At 33.4% G+C, this 16,941-nt stretch overlaps 1 protein-coding gene across 1 annotated transcript in view; it reads right to left on the bottom strand.

The window, feature by feature from the left end:
• CD2AP (CD2 associated protein) overlaps nucleotides 1-16,941 on the bottom strand; it is a 141,280-nt gene that overhangs the window by 38,176 nt on the left and 86,163 nt on the right. Inside the window, exons 6-11 of the mRNA XM_082729733.1 lie at nucleotides 13,704-13,891; nucleotides 11,696-11,774; nucleotides 11,206-11,300; nucleotides 10,069-10,173; nucleotides 4,631-4,667; nucleotides 3,403-3,465 (exon numbers count right to left, since the gene is read on the bottom strand). Coding sequence (XP_082585859.1) covers nucleotides 3,403-3,465; nucleotides 4,631-4,667; nucleotides 10,069-10,173; nucleotides 11,206-11,300; nucleotides 11,696-11,774; nucleotides 13,704-13,891 — 567 coding nt within the window. The remainder of the gene's footprint in view (nucleotides 1-3,402; nucleotides 3,466-4,630; nucleotides 4,668-10,068; nucleotides 10,174-11,205; nucleotides 11,301-11,695; nucleotides 11,775-13,703; nucleotides 13,892-16,941) is intronic.

Below are 16,941 nucleotides of genomic sequence, written 5' to 3'. Positions count from 1 at the left end.
TCTTCAATAGATGAATTTCGATAAACTGTGCTACAGATAGTGAACAGACTATTAATAAGCACTAAAAAGAAATCGGGTATTAAGTCATGAAGACATGGAGATTAAAATATAACCAAATGAAAAATAAATGAATAAATAAATAAATAAAACCAAATGACATTCTGAAAAAGGCAAGGATGAAATGACAGAGCAAAAAAGATTCTTAGGGTAGAGTAAGACATATTCTATAATTCATATTACACATCTGTCAAATTATACATTTGTCCAAACTCATAAAATGTACAACACCAGGAGTAAATCCCAAGATAAACTGTGGACTTCGGGATATAATATTTCTGTGGAGATCCATTCTGGTTTATGATAGTGGGGAAGGCTGTAAATGTGCGGGGCAAGGGTATATGGGAATTCTCTATATTTCCTGCTCAAATTTGTTGTCAATCTAAAAACTATTCTAAAAAAATGTCTATTAAAAAAAATCTGGCAACAATATGAAATATAAGCCAGACAAGGGACTAAAGTGAGAGGACTCAGTTAAGAATATAAAGGAACACTGTAGGCAACACACAAGGATAGGCAGAAATAATACTGACAGTAGAAACAGAAGCACTCTAAAACAGTGTTCAAGTTGTTTCTTGTACAGTTGACCCTTGAACAACACAGGGAGTTAGGTGTACCAACCTCCCCACAAAGCTGAAAATCTAAGTATAACTTCTGACTCCCCAAAAACTTAACTGAAAGCCTACTGTTGGCCAAAAGGCCTTACAAATAATATAAACATTCAATTAACACATTTATGTTATGCGTATTATATACTCTATTTTTATAATACAGTAAGCTAAAGAAAAGGTTAATAAATCAAAAGAAAAATACATTTACAGTGCTGTATCATATTTAATGGGAAAAAATTAATGTACAAGTGGATCTCTCCAGTTCAAACTGGGTCATGCTGCTCAAGGGTCAACTGTATATATAACCTAGTATTCTAGATATAACCACTGCAGATCTGTCTGCACAAAAAGAAATAATTACTTTCTCCAAATTAATAATAAGAAACAAAATAATGTTTTTATCAAAATATGTGTGTACCTTGGAATAATTTTCCAGGTTTATATGACAAATATAGACAGTGAAAATTAGATAATACATAACAAAACACATCCAAGTTTTAAAAGTTAGAACTCACCTAAGAAATGTTAATTTATTATTTTTTAATTTCTTTTCAGCGTAACCGTATTCATTGTTTTTGCACCACACCCAGTGCTCCATGCATATGTGCCCTCCATAATACCCATCACCCGGCTCCCCCAAACTCCCACCCCCCGGCCCTTCAAGAGCCTCAGGTTGTTTTTCAGGGTCCATAGTCTCTCATGGTTCACCTCCCCTTCCAATTTCCCTCAACTCCCTTCTCCTCTCCATCTCCCCATGTCCTCCATATTTGTTATGCTCCACAAATAAGTGAAACCATATGATAACTGACTCTCTCTGCTTGACTTATTTCACTCAACATAATCTCTTCCAGTCCCGTCCATGTTGCTACAAAAGTTGGGTATTCGTCTTTTCTGATGGAGGCATAATACTCCATAGTGTATATGGACCACATCTTCCTTATCCATTCATCCGTTGAAGGGCATCTCGATTCTTTCTACAGTTTGGTGACCGTAGCCATTGCTGCTATAAACATTGGGGTACAGATGGCCCTTCTTTTCACTACATCTGTACCTATGGGGTAAATACCAGGGAGTGCAATTGCAGGGTTATAGGGAAGCTCTATTTTTAATTTCTTGAGGAATTTCCACATTGTTCTCCAAAGTGGCTGCACCAACTTGCATTCCCACCAACAGTGTAAGAGGGTTTCCCTTTCTCCACATCCCCTCCAACACATGTTGTTTCATGTCTTGCTAATTTCGGCCATTCTAACTGGTGTAAGGTGGTATCTCAATGTGGTTTTGGTTTGAATCTCCCTGATGGCTAGTGATGATGAACATTTTTTCATGTGTCTGATAGCCATTTGTAGGTCTTCATCGGAGAAGTGTCTGTTCATATCTTCTGCCCAATTTTTGATATGATTATCTGTTTTGTGTGTGTTGAGTTTGAGAAGTTCTTTATAGATCCTGGATATCAACCTTTTGTCTGTACTGTCATTTGCAAATATCTTCTTCCATTTTGTGGGCTGACTCTTTGTTTTGTTGACTGTTTCCTTTGCTCTTGGATGGGAAGAATAAACATTGTTACAATGTCTATACTGCCTAGAGCAATCTATACTTTTAATGCCATTCCGATCAAAATTCCACCAGTATTTTTTTTTTTTTAAGATTTTATTTATTTATTCGACAGAGAGAGATCACAAGTAGGCAGAGAGGCAGGCAGAGAGAGAGAGAGGAGGAAGCAGGCTCCCTGCTGAGCAGAGAGCCCGATGCGGGACTCGATCCCAGGACCCTGAGATCATGACCTGAGCCAAAGGCAGCGGCTTAACCCACTGAGCCACCCAGGCGCCCCTCCACCAGTATTTTTCAAAGAGCTGGAGCAAATAATCCAAAAATTTGTATGGAATCAGAAGAGACCCCGAATCGCGAAGGAAATGTTGAAAAACAAAAGTAAAACTGGGGGCATCACATTACCTGATTTCAAGCTTTATTACAAAGCTGTGATCACCAAGACAGCATGGTACTGGCATAAAAACAGACACATAGACCAGTGGAACAGAGTAGAGAGCCCACATATGGACCCTCAACTCTATGGTCAAATAATCTTTGACAAAGCAGGAAAAAATATACAGTGGATAAAAGAGTCTCTTCAATAAATGGTGCTGGGAAAATTGGACAGCTATATGTAGAAGAATGAAACTTGACCATTATCTTACACCGTACACAAAGATAAACTCAAAATGGATAAAAGACCTCAACATGAGACAGGAATCCATCAGAATCCTAGAGGAGAACATAGGCAGTAACCTCTTTGATATCAGCCACATCAACTTCTTCCAAGACATGTCTCCAAAGGCAAAGGAAACAAAAGCGAAAATGAGCTTTCGGGACTTTATCAAGATCAAAAGCTTCTGAACAGCAAATGTTAATTTATTTTAATTGGGACTCCAAAAAAAATTAAAATGTAACTACTTAATATCTAGTTTTCTTATATAATGAACTATATAATGAAACACTACATTTTTACTGAAGTAATGGTTTAACTTTTTAATGAGTGTAAATTGGTATCAGTTTGGATGAAATATTTATTTCCTATCAATTTTAACAAAACACTTCCTCCCAGAAAACTCCAAACATTGTTAAATATTGAATGGTTGTTAAAAATCAATGTAAATCATTTAGTGTGGAGAGATATTATTAATTTCAATGATCACAAAAGAAAGAATTACTTTTCTGAAAGTGGGATAATTAGTCTCACCTTTTTCTTCCGGCTTTACAGGAAAATACTTCTTGTCTGTAGTTATTAACTCGGGCTTTGGAGCTAAGGAAAAAAACAAAGTTAATACATTAAAATAAATAGTTTCAAAGCACAAAGACAATTATACTACTAAACAGTACAGGTTAGTTTCAAAATAACATCAGAGAAAAACATGGCTTAACAGAGAAAACAATATACCAGAATCACTAGGCTAAATATCCAACCCTGCAGCTGTTACTTTGTGGTCTCAGATCCCTCTTTGTCAACTGAAGATGTTCATATCATCTACAACACCACTCTCCAGTAGAACTCTCTATGATGATTGAAATATTCTATTTTTGTACTATCTAATATGGAGTATGGAGACTTGAAATGTTACTACTGTAACTGTGAATACAATTTTTTAATTTATTTAACTTTAGTTAAATTTTAAAAATCCCAAGTATGACTGGTGACTAAAAATCCTCTAACACCAACTTCTATAAAAATTATTTTTAACTTGTGCTTTACTTGTTCTAGGATTGGGTCAGCAAATACAAAGCCAAAAACTGAGGAGTAGGTAAGGACTTGCATTATTTTAAAATAAAGCAAATCTTCCAAGAAATAATTTTTATTTGTAAAAAATCAGAAATTAGGGGCTAAAATTTACAGAACTAGACAAAGAGCCAGATTATAAAACTGTAACTCTGGAAAAGTCTTCTAAGAATGTGCTTTGGTGAGTGCTGTGAAGTGTGTAAACCTGGTGATTCACAGACCTGTACCCCTGGGGATAAAAATATATGTTTATAAAAAATTTAAAAAATTTTAAAAAAAGAATACTGTAATATACTTCTGCTTAAAAAAATGAAAATAAACTCTTCTAGTTTTCTTAACCCTTAGCAACACATTAAGACATTATCAAATGAATTTAATATGAAAAGGCAGAATAACTAATTGGCCAGATCAATATATTAAGTATTCTATCTAAACTCTGTCAATTTTCTTAATTAGAAATGATGTTATAATGAAAGTATCCAAATTATACTTAAGATCCTACTTTATACAGTTTATACTTTAAAAATACTGATACTAATATATATGAACACTTACTTTTTATATATTTCTAGTTTGTATATCAGGATATATGATTTTTGCTAATGTAAGTGGTTTATACTTAAAACCCAATTTTGCCATTTTATAACTTGAAAATATAAAAAATAGCAAACTGAATAATATGCTTCTTACATACCTGGACCTTTAGCAGGTGGTGGTGGTTTCTTTGGTTTCTATTAAAATAACAACAGTGAAGATACATGAACACTTACATGTTACATATTTATACTTAAAATAAATTCTGATCATTAATATTATCTGTCCTTATCCCATCCCTGCCAAAAATTATAAAACAAAAAGATCTTAATAACAAACAGGTCACTGAAAAAAAATTAATCTGTTAGAGCAAATGTCTTCTTGATCAAAATTCCAATATGTCAAAACTCACCAGTGAGTTTGGTAAACCCCAAAATACCTTAATGGTAATCAAAAATATTCATGATTCATGACTGCCTCCTTTACTTTAAGACTCCTAGGCACAATTTTACCTCTCTTTAACAATTGAGTATTATGGGAAAGGAGAGGTGGCAGGGAAAGAAAGAGAAACTGGTTTAAAAAAAAAAAAAAAAGAATAGCTAATAAATGTATCTAGCTTATACCCTTGACTCTTCAGAACTCTCAAAGAGAAGATTTAAATCAAAGGTCTATGGGGCACCTGGGTGGCTCAGTCAGTCAAGTGTCCAACTCCTGATTCCCACTCAGGTCGGGGGAAAGCAGGAAAGGAGGGAGAGAATGTTAAGCAGAATGTGGAGCCACACACGGGGCTGGATCCCACAATCCTGAGACAATCACCTGAGCTAAAATCAAGAGTCAGATGCTTAACTGACTAAGCCACCCAGGCATCCCACCATTCATTTATTTTTAAGACTTAAACTTCAAATATTCCTAAGCATGTGAATTTGGTTTTACCAAATTAAAAATAACTGAGAGTCAATGCTATATAAACACGAAATAACTCCCCCCTGCCCAATAATTTGTTCATTAGGCATAAGAATAAAGCACCCTGGGGGCACCTGGGTGGCTCAGTGGGTTAAAGCCTCTGCCTTCGGCTCAGGTCATGATCTCAGGGTCCTGGAATAGAGCCATGCATTGGGCTCTCTGCTCAGCAGGGAGCCTGTTTCTCCCTCTCTCTCTGCCTGCCTTTCTACCTACCTGTGATCTCTCTGTCAAATAAATAAATAAAATCTTTAAAAAAAAAATAGTTTCAAGGACCTCAGAAATGATATCAAGTATACTAACATTCACATTATAGGGGTCTCAGAAGGAAAAAAAGAGAAAATCTAAGTGAAGAAATAATGGTTACAAACATTCTTAACCTAGTGAATGAAAGACATCCATGTATAGGAAGCAAAGAGAGTTCCAAACAAGATGAAATCAAAGAGTCACACAAAGATATATTGTAATTAAAATGACAAGAGTTAAAGAGAGAAATCTCAAAGGTAGCAAAACAAAAACAGCAACATATAAGGGAAACCCCCTAAAATATCAGCTGCTTTTACAACAGAAACATTTTGTGGGCAAGAAGGGAGTGACAGTATACATTTAAAGACCTGAAAGGCAAAACTCATAACCAAGAACACTCTTTGAGGCAAAACCACCCACAACTGAAGGAGAGAGAGTTTTCCAGTTAATCAAAAACTAATGAAGTTCATCGCCACTAAAAAGATCTTATAAGAAAAAGGGACTTCTTTAAGTAGGAAAAAAAAAAGACTATAACTCCAAATAAAATACAAGGAAAAAAAAATCTCACTGAAAGAAATACATATATAATTAAAGGCAGTAAATCAGCCATTTAAACAGTATAAAAGTTAAAAAACAAAAACAGTAAATTTTACTGTAACTACAATGAATAGTTAAGGGATACACAAAAAGATGTAAAGTGAAACAACAAAACAAAAAACATGGATCAGATGTGAGATAAAGGTTTAGTGCTAGAAATACATCTGACTTTAAGGAACTATTAGCTTAAAATAGACCACCATATACATAGGTCAATATACAGAAACCTCTACAGAAGAAACACACACACACACAAAATAAATAATAAAAGAGTCCATATACACTATGGAGTATTATGTCTCCACCAGAAAGGATGAATACACAACTTTTGTAGCAACATGTACAGGACTGGAAGAGATTATGCTGAGTGAAGTAAGTCAAGCTGAGAGAGTCAATTATCATATGGTTTCACTTATTTGTGGAGCATAACAAATAGCATGGAGGACATGGAGAGTTACAGAGGAGAAGGGAGTTGGGGGAAATTGGAAGGGGAGGTGAACCATGAGAGACTATGGACTCTGAAAAACAATCTGAGGGGTCTGAAGTGGCGGGGGGTGGGGGTGGGAGGTTGGGGGAACCAGGTGGTGAGTATTAAGGAGGGCACGTATTGCATGGAGCACTAGGTGTGGTGCAAAAATAATGAATACTGTTATGCTGAATCAATTAATTAATTTTAAAAAAAGGAGCCCGAATGTAACACTAAACAACTGTCAAACTACAAGGAAGAGACCAAGAAAAGAAATAAACAGAGAAAAGCTACAAAAACAAATAGGAAACAATTAAAATGGCAATAAGTCCATACCTATAAATAATTACTTTAAATGTAAATGAACTGAATATTCCAGCCAAAAGACATAGACTGGATGAATGGATAAACAGAAAACCAAGATCCATCAAAATGCTACCTACAAAGACTCACTTCAGAACTAAAGACATACAGACTGAAAGTGAAGGTATAGAAAAAGATTATCTCATGCAAATGGAAACAAAAAGAAAGCTTATGTAGCAATACTCATCAGACAAAATAAAAATAGACTTTAAATAAAGATTATAAGAAAAGACAAAGGGTATCACATAATAAAGGTGTCAATCCAAGACAAAGCCATAATATTCAAAAATATTTATGCCGCCAACACAGAAGCAGCAAAGTTATATATAAAGCAAATATTAACAGACACAAAATTGAATATAACACAATAATTGTAGGTGACTTTAATAAATCATTTACATCATCCAGTCAGAATATTAATAAGGAAATGCTAGCCTTAAACAACACATTACACCAGTTGGACTTAATAAATACATATGCACTATTTTGTCCAAAAAACTAGAGAATACACTTTTTTCGAGCGCACATGGAACAGTGTTAGGCCACAAATCTCAGAAAATTCCAGAAGACTTAAACAAACACAGGAAGACTAAACAATGCTACTAAACAGTCAATGGGTCAACAAAGAAGTCAAAGAGAACATCTAAAAATATGTTGAGACAAATGAAAATAAAAACAATAGAAACAACTTTCCAAACGTATTGAACACTGCAAAATTCTAACAGGCAAATTCAGAGTAATACAAGCAAGCCTACCTCAAGAAATAATAAAATTCCCAAAGAAACAATCTAAATTTATACCAAGAAGAATTAGAAGGGGGAAAAAAAAACCACAGTTAACAGAAAAACAAAGATCAGAGCAGAAATAAACAAAACAGAGATTAAAAAACAAAAGACAAGATCAATGAAACTAAAAGCTAACTACTGAAAAGATAAGCAAAATCAATAAACCTCCAGTCAAAAATCATCAAGAAAAAAAGAGAGAGGATCCAGAAAAATATATAGGACCCAAATAAATATAGAAGAAATGAAACAGGAGAAGTTACAGGTGACAATACAGAAATATTAAGGATCACAAGAGATTACTATAAACAATTATATGCCAGCAAATTGAAAAACCCAGATATGGATAAATTCCATTTATGGGTAAATTCCACTCTTCTAAGAATTTATCCGTTTCCTCTGGGTTCTAAGACTTGATTACAAAGAAAAAGAAAATGTTAACAGACCAATTACAAATAATACAATTCAATCAGTAATTTAAAAGTGCAGGGCCAGATAGCTTCATAGGTGAATTCTACCAAACATTTAAAGAAAAGTTAGTAAATATCCTCAAATTATTTAAAAACACTAAAGAGAGAGAAATGCTTCCAAATTCATTTTATGAGGCCAGCATTACCCTAATATCAAAATCTGTCAGACATCACAGGAAAAAAAAAAAAAAATTACAGCCAATATCCCTGGTGAACACAGATGGAAAAATCTTTAACAAAGTTTTAGCAAATTGAACTGAACAACACATCAAAAGGATCATACATCATAATCATTTAGGATTTATTTCAGAATGATTCAACATCTTAAAATGGACCAATGTAATACACCATTTTAACAAAATGAAGGATAAAAATCCTACAGTCATCTCAATATACACAGAAAGACCATTTAAAAAATCCAACATCCATTTATAAAACCTCTCAACAAAGTGGGTACAGAAGGAACGTACTTCAACATAATAAAGTCCACACATGACAAACCCAAAGTTAACATCACACTCAATGGTAAAAAGCTAAAAGCTCTTCCTCTAGGATCAGGAAACAAGATAAGGATGCCCACTCTCACCACTTTTCTTCAACACAGTATTGGAAGTCTTGGCCACAGCAGTTAGGCAAGAAAAAAAAAAATGAAAGGCATCCAAATTTGGAAGGAAGAAGTAAAACTGTTCACTACTACAGGACAACATACATATACATGTGATATATACATACACAGTGGATTATTACTCAGCTAGAGAAAGAATGAAATCCATAGATGGACCCAAGGGATATTATGCTAAGTGATATAAGTCAAACAGATAAAGACAATACCATATGATTTCATTTATTGTGACCTCTAAAAAACAAAACAAATGAACAAACAAAACAGAAACAGATTCACAGACACAGGAAACAGAGTGTTGGTTACCATAAAGAGGAAGGGGCTAGGGAGTGGGTGAAATAAGATGGAAGGGAGGAAGAGATACAAACTTCCAATTATAATAAGTCAGTCATGAAGCTGTGATGTACAGCATAGAGAACACAGTCAATAATATTATAACTTTGGTGATGTGATAATTAGACTTCTCATAGGGACCATTTTGTCATGTATAAAAATATCTAATCACTATGATCTGTAACACTTAAAACCAATAGGATACTGTATGTCAATTACACTTCAGTTAATCAACCAATCAATCTTCAGTGAGGTCCACTGTTCTATGGGGAAAAAAGAGATCAAGTTGCAGAAAAGCAAAAGATCACGAATGAATAACTCAGCGTCACTTAATATCCGGTAAGAAAGCAAAGACTGCTTCTTACCCTCCCAAAAATGCATTAACAAGAGTAATCCTGTAAGATTAAGAGTAGCTAAAAATAAGATTTTCCAAAAAATTAAAGTATAATTTCTTCCAGGACAAGTGTTAATTTGTCTAACTACAATGAGAGACTTTTTCTTTTAATTATAATAAAGTAACAAAGTCTAAGGTTACTTTTCAATACAGTCAGTGGGGAATAGAACACAGAAGTAAAACACAGAACTTAAATATTATTTTATTTTACTACAGTTCAAATCAATTTTACCTCAATATATAAACTGGAAACCCCTCATAAAGTTATTCAGTAACAATATAAAACACCTGTTTTTAAAGAAATACTGGCAAAAGATTCATTAAACTATTATCATCGTTGTTTAAAAAAAAAAAAAAGAGCTTACTGGAAAGTCTTTATCCAGTTCGTTTATCTGAATAGCAAAATTATCTGGAAATACTCCTTCTTTACCATTAAGTTCACCCTTCCACCAGCCAGCTTCTCCAGTCTCCTATAATGCAAAATAAGGAATGATTAAAATAACTGGGGCTATCTTTAAATAAGAAAAATAGTTTATAACAAAACATGAAAATATTCAATTCCATTATTTTTACAAGGGAAGAAAAGGGCTAAACAGATCATAAAGTCCTCCTAAAAGCAAATATTACCCACATATTACTTCCAGCAGTAGTTATAAAATTGGGTTTCATTTTTTTTAAATAAGTCAAATAATTTTAAAATTCAGTTTATAAGGAGAAAGGAAAAAGGAAAGTGGGAGAGGAGGGTGGAGAAAGAATATGATTTTCTAAACATGTCTTACTTAATTTACTTAATACTTTATATACCAAAAACAAAGACATTATTCATTTGCCTTAGAAATTTCAAGATATTCTACAATTCTTACCAAATACCTACCCCCATGAGAAACTGAGTAGTTATCGATCCAAAACTGTATGGATATTAAAAATTATATTCACTGAACTATGTGATAACAAAGTCAATTTAAAACAATGGGATATTTTTCAGAAATTATTCTATATGGTTATAACAAAACCAAAATATTTATAGTTTTCTTCTATTACAAATAGTTACGGGATCTTGCCCAGACCCAGAAACTCCTGGGTTTTCTTTTTCTTTTGCTATAATTTATCCCAAGTTATAAAACTACCTCATACTTTGAAATAGTTGCATCACTTTCCATTGTATGGTTTTATAAACATTTTCATATTGATGCAATTTCAATTGTTTCCTTATTTTTCTTCTTTTTCTTTTTACATTATAAACAACAAACATTGGCGGGGGGGGATTTTAATGAGGTGAACTAGGAAGTGAGAACAGAAACCCGGAGGAGTTGAGGTTAGAGAAAAAACATACATGATGGTAAAAATAATCCCCAATAAATCAATTATTAGGCAACACTATGTGCCATATCAGGACACAGAAATAAGACAAAGTTCCAGCTCCTCTAGAGGAGGAGGAATATAAGGAGAAGGAATATAAGAATGAATAAATTAATGCACTGAAAAACTGAGAACGATCTTACCTTACTTATTAAGTAGATTATCTCTCCCTCTTTAAAAGAGAGCTCATCTTCATTAGTACCTTCATAAGCAAATAATGTTCTACAATATTCCTTTGCTAAAATAAAGAATGTGAACAATGTAGTTTGAATAAATTGATTCTTTCAACAATAATTCTCTACTTTGTGTAAAAACATGTACACTAGAAGCTATTAAAGATAGATGAATAATTTTGGCCAATACTATACATTGGATTAAGTAACAATTTCATTAATCCATGCACTCAAATAGTTACTAAATGCCTAGCATGTTTCTAAGCACAGTTCTAACTGCAGGGGGATTCATGGGTGAACAAAGCACACACAGTAAAACCTCTGACCCTGTAGTACTCCTATCTCATAAAATTTAATACTCTGATCAAGTAGTACAGAGTTAACAAACATCTTCAAAAACTCTAATAATGTATATGAGCATGCTTCATTCCCAATACGCAAATATTACTCAAACACTTACCTTTAGTTTTACTTTCTATGTCTGTTTTTGTTATGTCCACACTCTGTGCTTTGGATCCTACTGACTGTATAACTAAGGGCTGCAACAGAAAAGGATGGTATCAACTATTTTAGGTGAGAATTAAGATAATATTCTTTTTTTTTAATTTTTTATTTTTTATAAACATATATTTTTATCCCCAGGGGTACAGGTCTCTGAATCGCCAGGTTTACACACTTCACAGCACTCACCAAAGCACACACCCTCCCCAATGTCCACAACTCCACCCCCCTTCTCCCAACCCCCCTCCCCCCAGCAACCCTCAATTTGTTTTGTGAGATTAAGAGTCACTTATGGTTTGTCTCCCTCCCAATAAAATAATATTCTTAAGCAAAATTTCCATTTGCATTAGCCAGCTTTCCCTAATGATACCTATAGCCAAGTTAGTAATGTGAATGAAAACTCTGCAATGAAAAAAAATGATAAAAGCTACCTAAATGATGGCGCAGAACGTCACATTTTTAAAATTCCCTGTCTTAAGGTTAATACACATTCTTGGTTACCCAGAATATGTTGCTGTAATTTACTTTTAAACCTCTTAAATCAATAAAAATAATAGCACTTAGGATGCCTGGATGGTTCAGTCGGTTAGGTGTCAGGTTTAGTTCAGGTCATGATCCCACAGTTTATCCCAGGGTCCTAGGATCGACAGACCCCCATGGTGGGCTCCCTGCTTAGCAGGGAACCTGCTTCTCCCTCAGCCTGCTCTGCCTGCTTGTGTGGTCTCTCTCACTCTCTCTGACAAATAAATGAATAAAATCTTAAAAAAAAAATAATATCTGAAAATGTACTGAATACCAATCCCTGAGAAAAAGACTTTGCATACATTATAACTTAATCCTCAAAACAATCTGCATAAAGTACACACTATTATGTGCTCCTTTTATAGATTAGGAAGCAGTTAAGTAACCTGCCCACAATAACAGTAATTTAGTAGTGAAGCCCAGATTTGAACACAGAAAATCTGACTCCAGAAAGTGGCTCTTAAGCAACAGCACTAAAACTTCTTTATGATGACATAGGGAAGAAAAGAAAGTCTTTATACTTCATTGCTGCTATATGAATGAAATTACCTAGCTAATGTTACAAGGTCTATAACTATGGTTTAGTAGAAAATATTACCTTGTATTGACTAAAGTAAGTCCTTCATACTAATGTTTTCCTTCACTTCTCTCCCCAGAAATAACATTACATTTGACCTTAGCTATCATTAGTTAAAAGTCTAAATATACCAACTACTATCAGTGTGTGTTCTGTTTATCTTTTAAGATATTCACTTTAGGGCACCTGGGTGGCTCAGTGGGTTAAAACCTCTGCCTTTGGCTCAGGTCATGGTCTCAGGGTCCTGAGATTGAGCCCCGAATGGGGCTCTCTGCTCAACGGGGAGTCTGCTTCCCCTTCTCTCTCTCTGCCTGCCTCTGATCTTTTTTTTTTTTTAATCTAAATAAATACATAAATAAATAAATGGTGAAACAAAACAAAAAAACCCGTCTTTTCTATTTCTACCTATGATAACCAAAAACTCTGAAGTTTCCACTAAGAAAAGCTGTGTTAAATTTATCAGTAAACATTCTCATTTTATAAAAACCTAAACATCAATCACTATAAAGTTGCAGTTTTTCAGTCTTCTCATTCATAACCAATCATAAGTGATCTCAAAAAGGAAATATAACATGGGTGCCTAGGTGGCTCAGTGGGTTAAGCCGCTGCCTTCGGCTCAGGTCATGATCTCAGTGTACTAGGATCGAGTCCTGCATCGGGCTCTCTGCTCAGCTGGGGGCCTGCTTCTCTTCCTCTCTCTGCCTTTCTGCCTACTTGTGATTTCTCTCTGTCAAATAAATAAATAAAATCTTTTAAAAAAATAAAATAAAAGGAAATACAACAGAGTTGCAAACTGACTTTTACATTTTAAAACATACTTAATGAGCGAATGAGTGCAGTTAACCTAAGTGAAGTTCATCATTACTACCTTTTCTGTTTTCTTCTCTTCTAGTTCACTACCAGATGTTCTTGTCCTAAGTTTCACAGAGCCTTCTTTAAAAATATCTCCAAATCCAATTCCTCGAATTTTCTTTGGCTGTGTAACTGATCCAGGAGCAGTTTCATTCCCATTCCCAGGAGACGGTAAAGGTGAGGTAGTCCCAGTCAAAACAGTTTCTGAAAGAATAATTTGTTTTTGAAGAATGTAGAATCACAAAGATCTTGGCATTCCCCTTTCATACTGTTTACATTCTATACCTCCTAATTAAAAACAGTAAAATAAAAATAAAAAAATTAAATGATGGAGCACTAAAATATCCAAAAATGTAAAATTCACTTAACCTGATTTTTCTGGATATTGTTTAAAATGATAACAATTTTAGGAATATTTAGTTAGTAAAATGCTAATTAAGAAATCCAAGAAGTCGGGCGCCTGGGTGGCTCAGTGGTTAAGCCGCTGCCTTCGGCTCAGGTCATGATCTCAGGGTCCTGGGATCGAGTCCCGCATCGGGCTCTCTGCTCGGCAGGGAGCCTGCTTCCCTCTCTCTCTCTGCCTGCCTCTCCATCTACTTGTGATTTCTCTCTGTCAAATAAATAAATAAATAAAATCTTAAAAAAAAAAAAAAAAAAAAAGAAATCCAAGAAGTCATATTATACAAGGTCCTTAACAAAAGCATGTCAAAATTCACAGCTCTTGGTCAAACATGCAGAATATAAGAATAAAACATTACAGACAAAAACTAATTATTTTCTAAGTTATAGAAGATTCAATTTGATCAAAGTATGGGAGTTTCCAAATATAATAACTAGTAATATTAGCAAATTTTTATTTTAAAAAGTCCATTTTGATTCTTAAAAGTTTAAGATCACTTCAACTCATAGATGAGTAAGCCTAAATTTGAACCAATAAAAATTTAAATTATAATAAAAAAATTTTTAAGCAAGTTTAACATTATATAATAAGTAAGAAATTTGTTTCTACAATCTTGCTCAATAGCAAAGGATCTTATTTATAGGCTTTAAGGAGTTTATGAACGATCCATGGAAAACTGTACAGGTATTTTTTCAACTTATTTTTCTGGGTATAAGAAGCATATCTCTTATCAGATTCTCAAAAGGTCTTATAATCTAAAAAGTTCTAGAGAATATCATCCAAGAAAATTTCAGAAACATTTCAGAATGGGGTTGAGGGGTAGGAAAAACACAGGACTATCAGTTCACTGAACTAAAGGAGTCTGTTGAAGTTTAACAGTAAGAATAACAACAAGGTAATTAATAAAAATGGTATTTACATTTATTCAGGGCTTAATCTATGCCAGGCACTTGCTAAGCACTGTACATGAATTATACTAATTTACATAATCACTCATAGGCTTAACATTAAGAACTATCATTCCCCATTTTGAAAATAACTGGGTAAAGAGATACTAGGAAAAAAAACTTTTCCAAAGTCATGAATGTAGTAAGTAACAAAGCCAACAGTTGAACTGAATCCTAGATGATCACAGAATCAAACATTTTAATAAGATTACTAATGATAATAATCATTAAATTATTAATAATAATGGTTCAAATAAAGAAAAGCCTCTACTCACACATCTGAAACATTTAAGAACTAAAGGAAACAATTTTATTAACTTAAATGTAATGCTAACAAGTACAGTGATCTATTCTAACCACTTTCATTATTCGCCTAAGCCACATATTTTTTGTAATATATTTTAAATCAGTTTATTAGAATGTTTACACACAATAAAATGAACCAATTTTGAATGGATATTCCAATAATTTTTGACAAATGTATGCACCAGGAAACCACATCAAGATCTAGAAAACTTCTGTCACCCCAAATGGACACTCATACACCACCCTCATCAATCCTTCCTAAATTCAAGCTTCAAGAAACCCTGATTTTCCTTCTGTCACTACAGGTATCTTTTTTAGAGTTTCAAGTAAATTTAATCATAAACAGCACATACATCTCGGGTCTGCTTCTTTTGCTAGGCAGAATGTATAAAATATATCCATGCTGTTCCATGCACTCCTACTTCATTCCTTTTTATTGCTGACTGGTATTCCACTGTACAGATATATCACTATTTATCTAGTATTAAGAATGTAAGCTGCAGGTTTTTCATAGATGAGCTTTGTCCAATTTATAGTTTCCTACTTTTGCTATTACGGAGCTTTTTTACTGAAATTGAGTGTTGAATACATAAAATATATAAAACACCTACTGAGATGGCCATCTTTTAAATGGTTTAATATAGTATATTAACTTTTGACTATATGGGATAATACCATTAATTATAATACATAACCTTTACATATTTTACTTTTGAATGAATGGGATAAATCCCATTAATCATAATGTATAACCTTTGCATATTTTGCTGGGCTTGACGTCCTAATGCTTTGTTTTGATTTTTGTGCTCATGCTCATGAGATATGGTTTACAATTCATTTTTTCATGATTTAATCATATTTCTATATCAAAGTCATACAAATCTAAGAAATCTGAAAAACTTTGTGTAAAATTAAATCCTTAATAGAATTCAGCAGTATTTTATGTAAAGATTTTTGATAATGAATTCAAATTTCTTCATATGGCTACTCGAGACTATCAGTTCTATTTCAGTACGTTGTACTGTTCAAGGAATGTGCGCATCTAAGTTATGAAATTTGTAAGTATATTTTTTCATTATCCCTGATAATGTCTGATCTGTAATGATATTCATTGTCACTGTGCAAAGCATAAGCAATCTAAATGCTTACATTAAGAATACATTAATATATGAAGGAAAAAAATTGGGATAAAAAGAAAAATTTCATAATGATGGAGTCAATTCATAAAAATTACAAGTTATAAATATGTATAACCTAATACCAGAACTACAAAATACATGTCATGTCTGATTATTAGTAATATTTTTTTCCTTTTTTCTTTGAGCAACCATTAGAGCTTTAACAATTTTATACTTTTTAAAAAAGTCAACTGTTGAACTTGTTGATTTTCTTGAAACTTGGTTTGTTCTTTATTTCATAGTATTTTGCTCTCATTTCCTGACTTCTAATTATTTCAGGTTTAATTTCTTCTTTTACTCATTTCAAATAAAAACTTCTGATTATTGACTTTTTTCATTTCTAGTATTAGCAATGAAAGCAATTAAATTTCTCTATAGGTGCTGTTTTACTTGCATTCCACAAATTTTTATTGTTCTTTTTTT

This window comes from Mustela nivalis, assembly GCF_964662115.1.
Source record: "Mustela nivalis genome assembly, chromosome: 5".
In the NCBI taxonomy this organism is placed as follows: domain Eukaryota; kingdom Metazoa; phylum Chordata; class Mammalia; order Carnivora; family Mustelidae; genus Mustela; species Mustela nivalis.
Note: the sequence above shows the minus strand (reverse complement) of the source record. Positions and strands in the feature narration are given on the sequence as shown.